This window comes from Lithobates pipiens, unplaced genomic scaffold, assembly GCF_037356315.1.
Source record: "Lithobates pipiens isolate NorthernLeopardFrog02 unplaced genomic scaffold, aLitPip1_a1.2 Scaffold_19, whole genome shotgun sequence".
NCBI classification, from domain to species: domain Eukaryota; kingdom Metazoa; phylum Chordata; class Amphibia; order Anura; family Ranidae; genus Lithobates; species Lithobates pipiens.
The window spans coordinates 90,150,985-90,165,100 of record NW_027507764.1 but is presented as its reverse complement, the minus strand read 5'-3'; the positions used below and the strand labels follow the sequence as shown (position 1 = coordinate 90,165,100).

At 42.1% G+C, this 14,116-nt stretch overlaps 1 protein-coding gene across 13 annotated transcripts in view; it reads right to left on the bottom strand.

The window, feature by feature from the left end:
* The window catches only part of SVIL (supervillin), a 334,548-nt gene that overhangs the window by 140,528 nt on the left and 179,904 nt on the right, over positions 1-14,116 (bottom strand). For 9 of the 13 annotated variants that reach the window (XM_077491057.1, XM_077491058.1, XM_077491050.1 and 6 more), the window contains 3 exons: positions 12,398-12,459; positions 8,212-8,348; positions 478-573 (listed from right to left, as the gene is read on the bottom strand). In XM_077491057.1, the coding sequence (XP_077347183.1) occupies positions 478-573; positions 8,212-8,348; positions 12,398-12,459 (295 nt within the window). The remainder of the gene's footprint in view (positions 1-477; positions 574-8,211; positions 8,349-12,397; positions 12,460-14,116) is intronic. The other 4 variants (XM_077491053.1, XM_077491059.1, XM_077491061.1 and 1 more) reach the window with 1 other exon arrangement.

Below are 14,116 nucleotides of genomic sequence, written 5' to 3'. Positions count from 1 at the left end.
TTCTCCTTTAACTGAAAAAGCTAAAGATAGAATCGGATTAATTGCTCCAGATTCTGGCTGCTCCAGTTTTGGTAAATTCCCTTTATAGTGTAAATGAGTCCTAAGGGGCCAGAAAACATCACACTGTAATTTCTTATTAAATCACTGGTCAATAAGATGTACCACAGTTCACCTGTGGCTGAGCCATAATATGCATCAGTAATCTTTGGGGAACAAGAATTGTAGACGTCACCCTTCTCATTTTCACAGTAAGGTGACACAGAAGGTAGAAATGTCAATATGCTGAAATGAACAAGCAACCTATTAGGAGTTAATAGTGTCACATTCAATTTAATACCATGCATCTGCCATAGACAAAGGGTTAGTATAAAAATGACCACAACAGGTGGTATTAGAAAAGGTGTTACTTATTAATGAGGCATCTGCTGCACTGCATGGCTACTCTGTTTCCACATGCAAGATGCTCCCCTGTAGTACCTGATACGTTGCACAGTACTCTTAGTTACAGTAGGGCTAGAGATGATGGAGGTGACAGTGTGTGTGGTCACTGTGTGTGCAGCAGGGCTAGGCTTGCTTTAAGATTGTGAAAAGGGAGACAGAAGAACAGAAAATGAGCATAAAAAAAAGAAGACATATCAAACCTATTAATGAAACTTTTCTTTGAAGTAAAAACTGTAACCGATAGCAATGTTTCTCCAGTTTATGAACAGGAAACAAGAGATGAAATTTAACTGGTTTCATAAAACTGGGTCCTTTGCGACAATCGCATTACATTACATTTACAGCAGAACTTCTGGCAAATATATAGCATAGTAATCTATAACAAACTCTCACCTCTACATTTTCAGTGTTCTGTCCCCCAGAGTAATACTCTATCCCATGTTCCTATGTGCTTTGTAAGCCAAGCTACAAGGTCAGACAGGGTGAGGGTGGCGGTGGCAACCCCCCCCCCCCCCCCCCCCAACAACATAGCTATCAAGGAGACGGCTTCATGATAATGTACGCTTGTCTTGTGAAGGGGAGAAGTGCATCAGCCTCCCGTTCCTCTGCATTCCTCCTGCTGCAGAAACACGTGCCAGGTATCAAGGAGCCACATCATTGACAGCTACATTGGCAGATGACTGCGAGGGTGGGGTGTAGGGTCGCTTAACTAGGCTACTGGGGGGGGGGGGGCTGCAGAACACTGAAAAACAAAATAAAAACAAATGTGTACACTATTAGCATAATTACCTAGAACATTTCTTTTAAAGTCCAGCTCCACCCAAATCATTATTTTCCTCCCTTTTGGATAGTGTGGGGAACTTTTTTTTATTCTTTTCTATCCACACTTTTTGCCTATAGGATGGATGTCATACAGAATAGGAACTGAAATGAACCCCACCCCAAATCCAGGACATAAGGAGCACGCAAAATAACTTTTCTTGGGGTCTGGCAAAACACAACTAAAAAAACACCAAAAACTACACAGCATTTAAAAGCCCATTGATGTTCAAAACAATCATTTTATCCCCAAAAAAATTCCCACAACCACCTATTAACCAGGAAACAGGCTAAAAGAAGTGCCAGGATTGTAGGTCAATCTGCCTATATTTCATCCATGTCAACATGTTTCAGAACATTTGGCTTGATCTGTACTACATACTTACATTGGTCTACCTCCCCTCCGCCTTGTCCAATCAGTGAATTCCTTGTAGTCATGTATAAAAAAAAAAAAAAAAAAAAAATCCAGAACATTCTATGAATGGCAGCAGTGTCAAGAGGGCGACAACTTATGGTCTGGGTAAAAAGGGAAACTGCTCACACAGAACCCCCACAGGACCCTGAAGATCGCAGCTATCACTGTAGTAGTAGTAGCAACCACAGGGCGCTTCAGCTTCTCCAGTTGTCCCTCGGGTATGATATATGTATACGCATATTGTGACAAGCTGGACTAATGTAAGCATGCAACACTGCTGATTCCTGGAGTTTGGATAATACAGGATGGGTGAAGACAAGGAAAACCTCATCAGTGGAGTAATATCTGCCTCTAGTCTTGTGAAACATCCACAGAAGAGAAGCAGGAACTTCAAAGTTGTGGTCACTGAATGGTATCAGGTGTGTGAATTACAAAAGCAGCTGAACAAACCTACAAATATTTTTTCAGGTTAGGTATTTACATACAGTGCAAGTATTCATACTGCTTCACTTGATCCACATTATGTTAAAGCCTTATTCCAAAAGTATTAAATTCATTATATCCCTCAAAATTCTACAAACATCCCCCCATAATGACAACGTGAAAGAAGTTTGTTTAAAATCTTTGCAAATTTATAAAAAAAATAATGAAAATCACATGTATACAAGTATTCACAGCCTTTGTCATAACACTCAAAATTGAGCTCAGGTGCATCCTGTCTCCACTGATCATCCTTCAGATGTTTCTACAACTTGATTGAAGTCCACCTGTGGTAAATTCAGTTGATTGGACATGATTTGGAAAGGCAAACACCTGTCTATATAAGGTCCCACAAGTTAACAGCGCATGTCAGAGCACAAACCAAGCAATTGTCTGAAGACCTCAGACAGGATTGTATCGAGACACAGATTTTGGGAAGGATACCGTAACATTTCTGCAGCATTGAAGATCCCAATGAGCACAGTGCCTCCATCATCTGTACATGAGGAGGTTTGGAACCACCAGGACTCTTCCTAGAGTGGGCCGTCCGGCAAAACTGAGCGATCGGAGGAGAAGGGCCTAAGTCAGGGAGGTGGCCAGGAACCCAATGGCCACTCTGACAGAGCGCCAACGTTTCTCTGTGGAGAGAGAACCCCCATCTCTGCAGCACTCCACCAGTCAGGCCTGTGTGGTAGAGTAGCCAGACGGAAGCCACTCCTCAGTAGACAGCTCATCTGGGAATTAGGCAAAAGGCACCTGAAGGACTTTCAGACCATGAAAAACTAATTTCTCTGGTCTGATAAAACAAAGATTGAACTCTTGCCTGGAGTCATGTCTGGAGGAAACCAGACAACTCCAATACCATTCCCTACGGTGAAGCATGGTGGTGGCAGCATCATACTGTGGGGATGTTTTTTAGCGGCAGGAACTGGGAGGTTAGTCAGGATCAAAGGAAAGACGAACGCAGCAATGTACAGAGACATCCTTAATGAAAAGATGCTTCAGAGCATTCTGGACCTCAGACTGGGGGGGGGGGGGGGGGGTTCGTCTTCCAACAGTACAACAACCCTAAGCACATAGCTAAGATAAAGGAGTGGCTACGGGACAACTCTGAATATGTTCCCGAGTGTCCTAGCCAGAGCCCAGACTTGAACCCGATTGAACATCTCTGGAGATATTTGAAAAGTGCATTGATGCGCCTCATTCAACCTGATAGAGGTCCTGCAAAAAAGAATGGGAGAGACTGCACAGAAATAGGTGTGCCAATCTTGTAGCATCATACTTAAAAAGACTTGAGGCTGTAATTGGTGCCAAAGGTGCTTCAACAAATTATTGAACAAAAGCTGGGAATATTTGTGTACATAAAAAAAAAAATCTAATTTTTTAATTTTTAATAAATTTGCAAAGATTTCAAACAAACTTCATTCCTCTGTCTCATTATGGGGTATGGCTTTTAGAATTTTGTGGAAAATAATGAATTTAATCCATTTTGGATTAAGGCTGCAACATAACAAAAATATTGAAAAAGTGAAGCGCTGTGAATACTTTTCAAATGCCCTCTATACCTATTGGTGTACTTTGTTGTCGGAATTATATTTAAAACTAACAACTTGTCATAATATCCATGTCAAATCTGGTAAAACAACATTCCTATAAAAAACAAAAAACCTGATCGTGAATAATCATAGAACTGAAATAGGTTGAATAGACAGTCCTGCATGTTGCATAGCACCCAAACAAAAGCACCCATTGTATTGGCTGGTAAGGGCAACTCCTTCACTTAGAGTGTTTTCGATTCCGCTTTCCTACCTCAAAACCAATAATACTTTGTAAGAAATCAGCACTGTCAAATTTGACAAATTTGTCAACAGGTAACTAAAGCTGATCAGAACCTGCTTTCAGAAGCAGAAGTTAGTTTGGATTTTCTAAATTGTTAGTGGGGTAATTGTTTACCTTGATAAGAAAATTAGAAATGGCAGAATGTAATTTTTTTTCTTGAACTTATCTAAAGTTAACAATACAAAACAAGAGTATAACCCATCAGGTGCATATATTGTGTTTACAAGACTTAACATAGCTGGAAGTGCCATATCTTAAAATACTTAGTCTGAGTGGGCTAATGGCCTAATTATTAGAGTCCAGACAAGCACATAAATTAATAGAAACCAAAAAGCCTCAGTTTTAAAAAGCCAAGACACTGTTGCCAATTAAAAAAAAAATTCTCAGTAGTATAATAGAGACTATAGAATCACTACAGGCTATACATAACAGTAACGTAAACTTGTGTCATGTTTATTGACTTTTTGTAAAAGAAAATATATCCTCCAAGATGGCTGTCAACCTTTCATTGAGCACGATACCATTTAGGCAGGTTTTAAAGTGGTTGTAAACCCTTACAACACACTTTGACCTACAGGTAAGCCTAGATTAAGGCTTACCTGTAGGTCCAAGAAACCGTGTAGGTTTAGGAGATATTTGCCGAAAGACAGGCACCGCTGTCTACGGCGCATTGAGCGCGGCATTCATCAACGGCGATATGGTGCATGTGGCGGCTCCCGTGCGCATGCACGGGAGTGACGTCATCGTGGCTTCACCGAGTGACAGCGGCGGAGCAGCGAGACCCACCGAGAAGATGGATGCGCTGGACTACAGGGGACAGCGGTGACTTCGCTGGCTCCTGTGTCAGGTAAGTGACACATAATAAGCTACTATGCGATGCATAGTAGTCCATTATGCTTTACCTTTGCAGGGAATGAAAGAGGAAGTAAACCCATCAGGGTTTACTACCTCTTTAACCATCTGAAAGTTCAATGAGGACATATGCCAGCGGTGATTTTTGAACCAATTTCTAATAGTGTATATGGTTCTCATTTGGGAAATGCAAATTCATTTCAAAACGAAATGTTAAAAGCAAACATTTTTGAGGTACTTTTGACTAGGGGTGCAACTGACCGTCACCGATCTGTGATCCGAACGGGCCAACCTGTTCAGATCGGCACACCACGCTATCTGCGGAGCACACCGCTGCCTCAGCCATAGGAAAGGCCGCGGCTTGGGCCTAGCTCGAGTGGTGGCCACCTTGGTACACCCAGCGGCGGCTGCTGTCTCGTCAGGAAGTGACGTTTCATTGCCGCCATCTCGCTACACCCCACACTCCTGCACAGTAAAGATATAGAGTGAGAAGGGGGCAAGCAGACATCTTACACCCACCGGAGTTTTAGATTTCAGAGTTTTCAATACAAAAAACGGAGCTTATATGCTTACAGTATTTGTAAATCCAACGGACTGTTTAGATGTTAAATTTTAAATGCAGCAGCAAACCTGCTGACCTTACATGGTTGCTAATGTGACAGAACACCTCTGATTTTCACATTTAACATTTAGATAATGTTAAAGCGGGGTTCCACCGCCTTTTTTTTGTGGGAGAAAATGACAAGGAGTACTATTTAGAAATGTTGCATTTTAAAAATCTCATGCTGCTCTTTTTCAGAATTGATAATACTTTATAAAATGTCCACCATCAAGATGGAAACCAGCATGAGAACATGTGAAGCCCACAGGCATTCTCTTCCGGGACACTGTGCTGCTGATGTCCCAGCATGCACCGCCCGTTCAAGCGCCGATCTTGCGCATGCGCAGATTAAACTAATCCAAGCGCTGACAACAACTCAGGTTGCTTTTTCTGAATCGCACAATAACTCGCGCCTGAGCACCGCACATACTCCTGGGAACTTGAAAAAAGGATCCCAGGAGACAGTGCGGCCAAGAGGAAGTGCAGACCTGGCCGCTGAAAACCCGCCCATATTCACAGCCGCACTGTCCATATCCAGAGACTCCAGGACCAGGAAATACAAAAACAAAGAAGAAAAGAAGATGGTAGCAGCAAGGTAAAGGGGATAAAATGAAATTAGACCATATTACAATCGTAAGGGAATATCAGTTGTAATTCAGGTGGAGCTCCGCTTTAAGCATATAAGTTCCGTTTTGTGTTGAAAATAACTGAAATCTAAAACTCCTGTGGGTGTAACAAGGATTTGTCTTGTCTATTTTTTGCTGATCCGAAAAATAATCCGAGGAACAATCCGATCCCATGTCATCAAATGTACTGATAAAAAAAATTCAAACAAATGTTTTGTTCCAAAATCTACTAGTGTAAGATGAGCTTATTGTGTGATTGATCACACTTCACTCTGTAGAGTGAATAATGTTAATGTTGATAACGGTCTTCTTCAGGGCAGATTTAACATTTGGCCCAGTTAATAAAGCAATTATGGCATTCAAAGTCTACTTTAAAAAAATAAAAAACAAAAATGTTTGATTGGTTTCTATACATAACCTACAGCACATCACTGCTCTCTGCCCAACTTTAAAGGTTGGTACAATAAACTGCAATCCTCACTAAAAATGGAAAATGTAGTCTTTAAAAGGGTATATTGCAATTTGGACTTCTTGGTCATTTAAAGTAAACTTGTGGCCAGTCTGTAGACTATCAAGTATTTATATAATCTTAAAATAGCAGTAAGTGGGCTTAAGGCACATAGCTGCAAGGGGGAGTACATGGAGCATAGCATGTGCAAAGGAATCCACAAAAGCAGCCACAAACTGCAATGTACATTACTAGAAGGAGGATTTATGCAGGGGATTGCGTAAATTTGTGCATGCACATAAAACCCTGGATACAGACAGTGCAAGTCCAGGGTTTTACCCGCAAGAGCAAGTTTACACAAGTGCCAAGATTAACTTTCATATAGTAGTGTGCAGCTCTTCCTGTTCTACACTCCCAGAGCTTTGGAGGTGTTTTCTTGACAGGTTAGAAGACTGCCGAGTCACTGCTGGGAGGGGAAGCAGGGTGAACAATGCTTGCATAGACAACATTGGTTCTTTTGCTGTCAATTTTGGGTATTATCCATTGCTTCATCTTAGCTACAGGAGACAGTGAAGACTTGTCGTAAAGCTCAGTTACTACTTGCTATAAGTTTCCATTAAAGTGGTTGTAAACCCTCACATATACCCAGCGAAGTGCACAGCCTCAGATGATACACAGATGAAACAAACCCTCCTGCAAAACCTTTAATTGTATATCTGCTGTCTACAGCTTTCTACACTTTGGAAAGTGTATATCCTGTTAAAAATATGTCTTACCCTTTCAGCAGCACATAGTGGTGGGTGGGGATACTGGGATTATATTGTGTGACAGCTGATTGTAAGAAAGGGACACACACCCCTCCACATAGGCAGATGAACAAAGGAGCTGTATTATGAATAGACTGCTAATCTCTCTTCCCCCCCACCCCGGGCAAATTTTCAGCTACTGTTATCTCATGTGTTGCATAATTTGTCAGAAGTGACTCATGCTGATAACAGAGGAACGGAGCACCTGAGAGAAATGGCACTTAGTGCTTTAGAGAGAGACAAGTAAACACTACAGGTATACATTTAGATCAAATTTAATGGACGGGGTTTACAACCACTTTAAGTAGCAACATATACAAAGAGTTAATAGTGAAAAGACTTGATCACTTTTAAGCTTGTTTGACTAGTGCATTTTCAGATGTGACTTAAGTTGCACAGGATCGCATGAAAAGAAATCACATTTTCAATGGAGCCTGTGCACATCAATGTGACTCCGTCTGGTGCGATTTTGGGAAAAGGTTCCTGTGGTACTTGGGTGAGATTTGGCCCCACAATATGCAAACTATATCCATAATTAACGTCACAGTAGCGTGAGTAGAGCGATAATCAATGTTTGCTTTTAATTACTGTGTAGCTACAATAACCCAAACTCCAGATCACCCAGCTTATACTTTATTTGGATTACAGAGAAAGAAATGAGGATTTATTTTCCTGGAAAAGCCTATACTGCAGCATAACTGAAGTGATTCACGTCTCAATTCCTTTTGCAAACATGGTGTTCAGTTATCCATCATTCTGGCAGACAGGATGTGAAGTGCCCAGGTTCTTGAGCTACAAGTACTTCATACTTCCCTAGCTAATACATTGGGAGAGCAGCCTAGAATCTCAGAGCAGCAGCACGCTCGCACCGTGCCAGCACTTACGTTGTTGCTATCACCACTTCTTCTGTAGTGACCGGCTGTGTGCGAGACCTGTCTTGAGCCCGACGAAGCCTCCTCTCAATGGCCGCGTTTCTAGCACGTGGTTTAGGGGCTTTGGGGTCCACAGATTTTTCCATCTCCTGCAATTGAAAGAACAATGGAAAGAGATGTTAATGGAACAAACTGCAGTTTAAGCACATGACTTCATTTAGTGGTTACCCAGAAATCCCATTACGTTTTACATTCAGATTATACAAAGTTTGTTGGCACAAGTATAAGACCCTTATTAAGTTAAGAAGACAAAATAGAACAATGCGCTTAACATGCACAAAGGAATTCTTGGGCAATTCCAGTTCACTTCATGTGACGTATAATATTCATAAAAAAGGTGAGAGATTTAAAAGAGAGGCTGAACAGAATTACAAAGTTTGCTCTAATAGGGGGTTATTTTGTAGTGATTAGTAGGGATGTACATGTAAAGCAAATGCACTGTTGAGGTAACCACAAAAGAGCCCTGATCAAATAACACTCCGTAGATAGATTGCAGAGAATGCATACATCGGAACAAAACTGCTTCCAGCTGACCAGATCAGTATGCCTTACATTCTTGGATTTCCCTTTATGGTTTGTGAGCTCATGGTCGCTTCATGGTGTATGTAAACAGACAGACCCCCTTGACTCTGCTGATTAAGGCCGGGTTCTCCACATCCAATTCGCACGACGGAAGAATGTGACTGGTTCTTAATGGAGCCGGTTCACACATTTCAGTGGGCTGCGGAGCGCAGAGCAGAAGGGTCCTGTGCATCCTTGGCTCAGTTTCAGGTCTGAATTCAGGCAAAATTTCTCGGTTCACCCCTGAAACTGAGAACAGGGAGGCACTGGACCCCCCTGCTGGGAGCTGTTCCCCATATAGTGTGAACTCAGCCTAAATGTGGAGAGCAGGAACTGGGAGTGCAAAGGGGTAAGACAACCCCCCCACCCCCCCATTTCACATCCTGCATGTGATTTTTTTTTGTGTGCACGGTTTACAAGTGTTTCTCTGCGTGTCGTGCAAGAGAAGCTTGTGCACCTTTTTTGGGCAACAAGCTTTGTGTAAAGCTGGGGGGGGGGGGGGAGGAGGTCCTGATCGCTGAGTGATTCATACAGGGACTCGTTTGTACTTTAGTTCTTGGAGGCCATAGAGGGCCACACTGTCCTCCTCCTTAGACCTATAAACCTAGAGCTGTCAGCCCTCCCCTGGGGACATGGCACATATTTACCTGGGTATACACAGTACCACTCTGTGGTGATGCTTTGAAACAATTTTTAGCTTAATGAAGTAATTGGTGGATAAGATATTGGGCACCTGCACAGTATCCTTGTTTGCCCCTTCCCTGCCCCTCTCCGTCAGCACTGGGGTTACACTGGCGTTAAACTAAGGGCCGGTTCACACTGCAGGCGCGGCGAGGAGTCTCCGACTTGCCTCGCCGCGACCTGCGGCGACCTCAGCGGCGACTTGCAGATGACTTCTGTATAGAAGTCAATGCAAGTCGCCCCCGAAGTCGCCCAGAAGTAGTACAGGAACCTTTTTTCTGAGTCGGAGCGACTCGAGTCGCTCCTCTCAGAACGGTTCCATTGTACAGAACGGGGGCGACTTGCGGGAGCGAGGCGAGGCGTGTCGCCTCGCATCGCCCGCTGTGTGAACCGGCCCTAAGAGTCCATTCACACAAGAGCAAGTCCCAAGTTGCCTCAAGTCACGCAACATGATAAAATCAATGTAAGTGAATGAGAGCCGTCTTAATGTACACTACTGAAGTCGCTCCGACTTCAGAAAAAAGGTTCCTGTACTACTTCAATCCGACTTGTAGGCAACTTGTACCCATTGATTTCAATGGAAGTCGCCTCCAAGTCGGATCCCCTGTCTTAACTGAAGCAACTTTCCAGGAAGTAAAAATAGTTTTCTAGGCAAACCCCTCCCTCCCACAGAGCTGATTATTAGGTGATTGACCACTGGTAAAGTCCTCTGTCCTGAAAGCAACTTCAAGTTGCCTTGTAAGTTGCCTGAAGTCGTGCTGTGATTCATACTCAAGTCGTGTCCAAGTTGCCTCCCAAAGTCTCGCTTGAAGTCATGTTGCCCCTGTGTGAATGGAGGGGAACTTTGGAATACTAGTCAGTGTACAAAGGTGTACAGTATTTGTTTTGTAAGAATAAATCACCTCTAATGTCGGGTGTCCTACGTGTGTGGTTGTTGCTGCATTATGTGTAACTATTAGATTCGTCTTAGCATTTTAGAATAGGGTGCCTTGTGCATAATTTTAAAGGGTGCCTTTAGTGAAAAAAGATGAAAAACATTGACCTATAGTAATCTGAGAAAACCTGTGTTACATAATAAACAGATTTCTAAAAAAAAATTGATAAAATTATGATTTTTAGGCATCTGCCGACTGCTCACGTTAAATATACCAAAAGCACGTGGCAGGTGCAGGCATAGCAATAAACATTGCCAGCTTTTTTCCGGCTTTGCACACAGGTGTGCGATTTTACCCAGCACAAGTATGGCAGCAAATTTCGACTGAAACCTGTTGATTGCCTGTGTCTAATCACAAAACATAGTTCTTTGTTTACAAACACACAGAACTCTGTTTACAGAGAACAGCGATCTGGCTGTTACTTATCCCTGAAAAGCCGGGAGAAAAAAAAAAAAAAAACACTGTCAGGTCAATAGGAAAAACCAGCACACAACACTGGTAGGGCGGCACAGTGGTGTAGTGGTTAGCACTCTCACCTAGCAGTAAAAAGGGTCGCTGGTTTTAATCCCAACCACGACACTACCTGCCTGGAGTTTGCATGTTCTCTCTGTGCCTGCGTGGGTTTCCTCCGGGTACTCTTGTTTCCTCCCACACTCCAAAGACATGCTGGTAGGTTAACTGGCTTCTGTCCCAAATTGGCCTTAGAATATGAATGGGGACCTTGGATTGTGGGCTCCTTGAGGGTAGGGACCGATGTGAGTGTGCAATGTACAGGGATAGGGACAAATGTAGACACTCACTCAAGTTGAACTGGATGGACTGGTGTCTTTATTCAACCTTATTATGTAACACTTGTTAGGCACAGTTTAACCCTTTGGTGTTAACCCCTTCCCAGCCAGTGTCATTAGTACCATGTACAGTATTATCACGATCACTGTATTAGTGTCACTAGCAACATCAGTGTCAGTTAGTGACCCTCCCAGCCAGTGTGTTAGTAGCGCCCGTCACACTAAGTCACTGATCACTGCCATTACCAGTATAGCACCTATAGGGCAGTATATATATATATATATACATATACACACACACACACACATATATATACACACCATAATCTGTAGACACTAACTTTCATACAAACCAATTATACACTTTTTTTTAACCACAGACTTGTAGCAGAATACATTATGGCCTAAATTTATGAAAAAAGTAGAATATTAGGAACTTTTCTTCTCAAAATGTTTGGGTCTTTCGTTATAAATTTTTATAATAAAAAAAAGTGGTGATCAAATGCCACCAAAAGAAAGCTCTATTTGTATGGAGAAATTATTTAAATGTTTCATGACTGCACAATTGTCAGTTAAAGTAGCGCAGTGCTAAATAGCAAAAAAAATTTATGTAAACAGATTTAATACAAGAGTTTAGATACTTATAAACTTAAACAAAAATTCACTCTGATAACCGGGACACCACAACACACCCATAAAACATATTACTTTATTTCTTTAGGATACACATTTTCAAATACATCCTTTCTTTCTATATTTTAGTGTTGTAAATGACCCTTAAATGCCAGGCAAGGTAGACCGCTTAATGGTTTTTGCAGACAAGTTTTTTTTTTCTCTACAGAAGATCAAAGAACGGCACCATTTCAAATTACAGATCAAAAAAACACAAGGAGCCATCAGCATTCGATGTTAACTCCGGCCTATGAGCAATGCAATCTTCTTTCTGGGGGAATGAATTGAACCACTCAGATAAAAAAAAAAAAAAAAAGATCATTAAGCATTGCTTTTTCTTTGCTGGCACCATTCCAAAGCCCTTTATCACCATGTAATCAAAGCATCTTCAGTAATGAATGCAAAAAAGTACAGAGTCACAGCAATGAAGAAGACGGTTTGTACAAACTGCAATAGGTACCAATCCCACAAATGCCAGGAGGAGGGGGTATATATACCTACCCGGAACAGAAGTCTTTTTGCAGCTACGCTCAGCTTTGCCCTCTCATCCACTTTTGCCTCCTCTGTAAATATACAAGGTAAATATAAGAATTGAATACACAGACAGTAACATATAAATATAGAGCAATCCGATTTAGTGTGGGGGCAGGACCATCAACCTCAGGTTTACCATCAGCCCTGAGTACTGGAGACATCTGTATCTGCTACCTGGTGTCCCATACTTACAAGTGAGGTTTGTTTTAACAATATATGTCTACTCTGAATTGCTTGATAAATATGGTTTTATTATAAATATTTAATAAAAATACATGCTTTGCACTTTTTTTCTGTCACCTTGCTTATGTAGGGCAACGGTACCTTGGCCCAGCAAAAGCCCCCCGCCCCCCACAACCCCCCCTCCACTTGCCTGTACTCCCACACAGCTTCTTCCTCCATTGCAGCCACTCTACACAGAGCTTATAAGAAAATGGAAGCATGTGACCTGACCCCCCCCCCCCCCCCCCAGGGACAGTTCTCAGGCCAAGCAGTCAACTGTCACATGACCCAGAGAGTGAAATAATTGATCCCAATGGTCACCAACACTACTGATTTTAACAAAGTAGACATAAAAAAAATAAAAAAAATAAATAAAGCTAAAATATATAAACTAAAGTGGAGCATAAGTCCAATACGAAAAATTGCTAATAAGCAAGCTTTTTGGTTGAATAGACTTTGTACTGCGTTATTTACGATTAACCTTTAAAAAAAAAAAAAAAAAAAAAAAGGGTTTTTTGTGCATTAACATTGCCTGTTGTGCATGGAAAGCGCACACTCGATGCCAAAGTGTATAGCCTAAATGCTGGGATAATATAACTCCATTTACTATGTGTAGGAAATGAATCATCACTGGCCTCCCAGTGATGAAAGAAGGGGGAGGCTGGCAGCAAAATATGTTTTTGTGAACATGGAAGCCACAAGGGAGAGCACAGAGCTGTTATTTCTGGAGAAGGGCAAACCCAGAGGTTAGTTCACCATAATGTGCAAGCGCATGCTATTCCAAGTTATCCTATTGCTTTCCAAGTTCCACTTTAAAAATCAAAAAAAAAAAAAAAAAAGAAGAAGTGGTGCAACTATAATGGTTTTGGTCAGTTTTTGGTGTATTTTTTTTATGTATGCTTTACATTCATTTTATATATACCTTTTACCAAGGAAAAAAAAAAAAAAAAAAGGAGAGCTCAATGCAGCCACAACTCATCACAATGGAAAAAGGATAGTCAATGTACACAAGTTAAACAAAAACTCAATCTACTATTGATAACATTGTTTAGTACCGTTTCCCTATAAGAGATCACTTCACAGTTCGTCCACATATGGCCCAATATTTGTTTGCATGCTACATGACCACTTTGCAACCAATGAGTGATCACCTTCTGTAGAAAAGGGGAGTGATCCTTTTTCTATGAAATTGCCCTCTGTGCACTCCTCGGATCCTGGGTTCACTGTCACTATGAGATCACCTTCCCCGACTTCGGGGGAATCACCTTCCCCGACTTCGGGGGAATCACCTTCCCCGACTTCGGGGGAATCACCTTCCCCGACTTCGGGGGAATCACCTTCCCCGACTTCGGGGGATCACCTTCCCCGACTTCGGGGGAATCACCTTCCCCGACTTCGGGGGATCACCTTCCCCGACTTCGGGGGATCACCTTCCCCGACTTCGGGGGATCACCTTCCCCGACT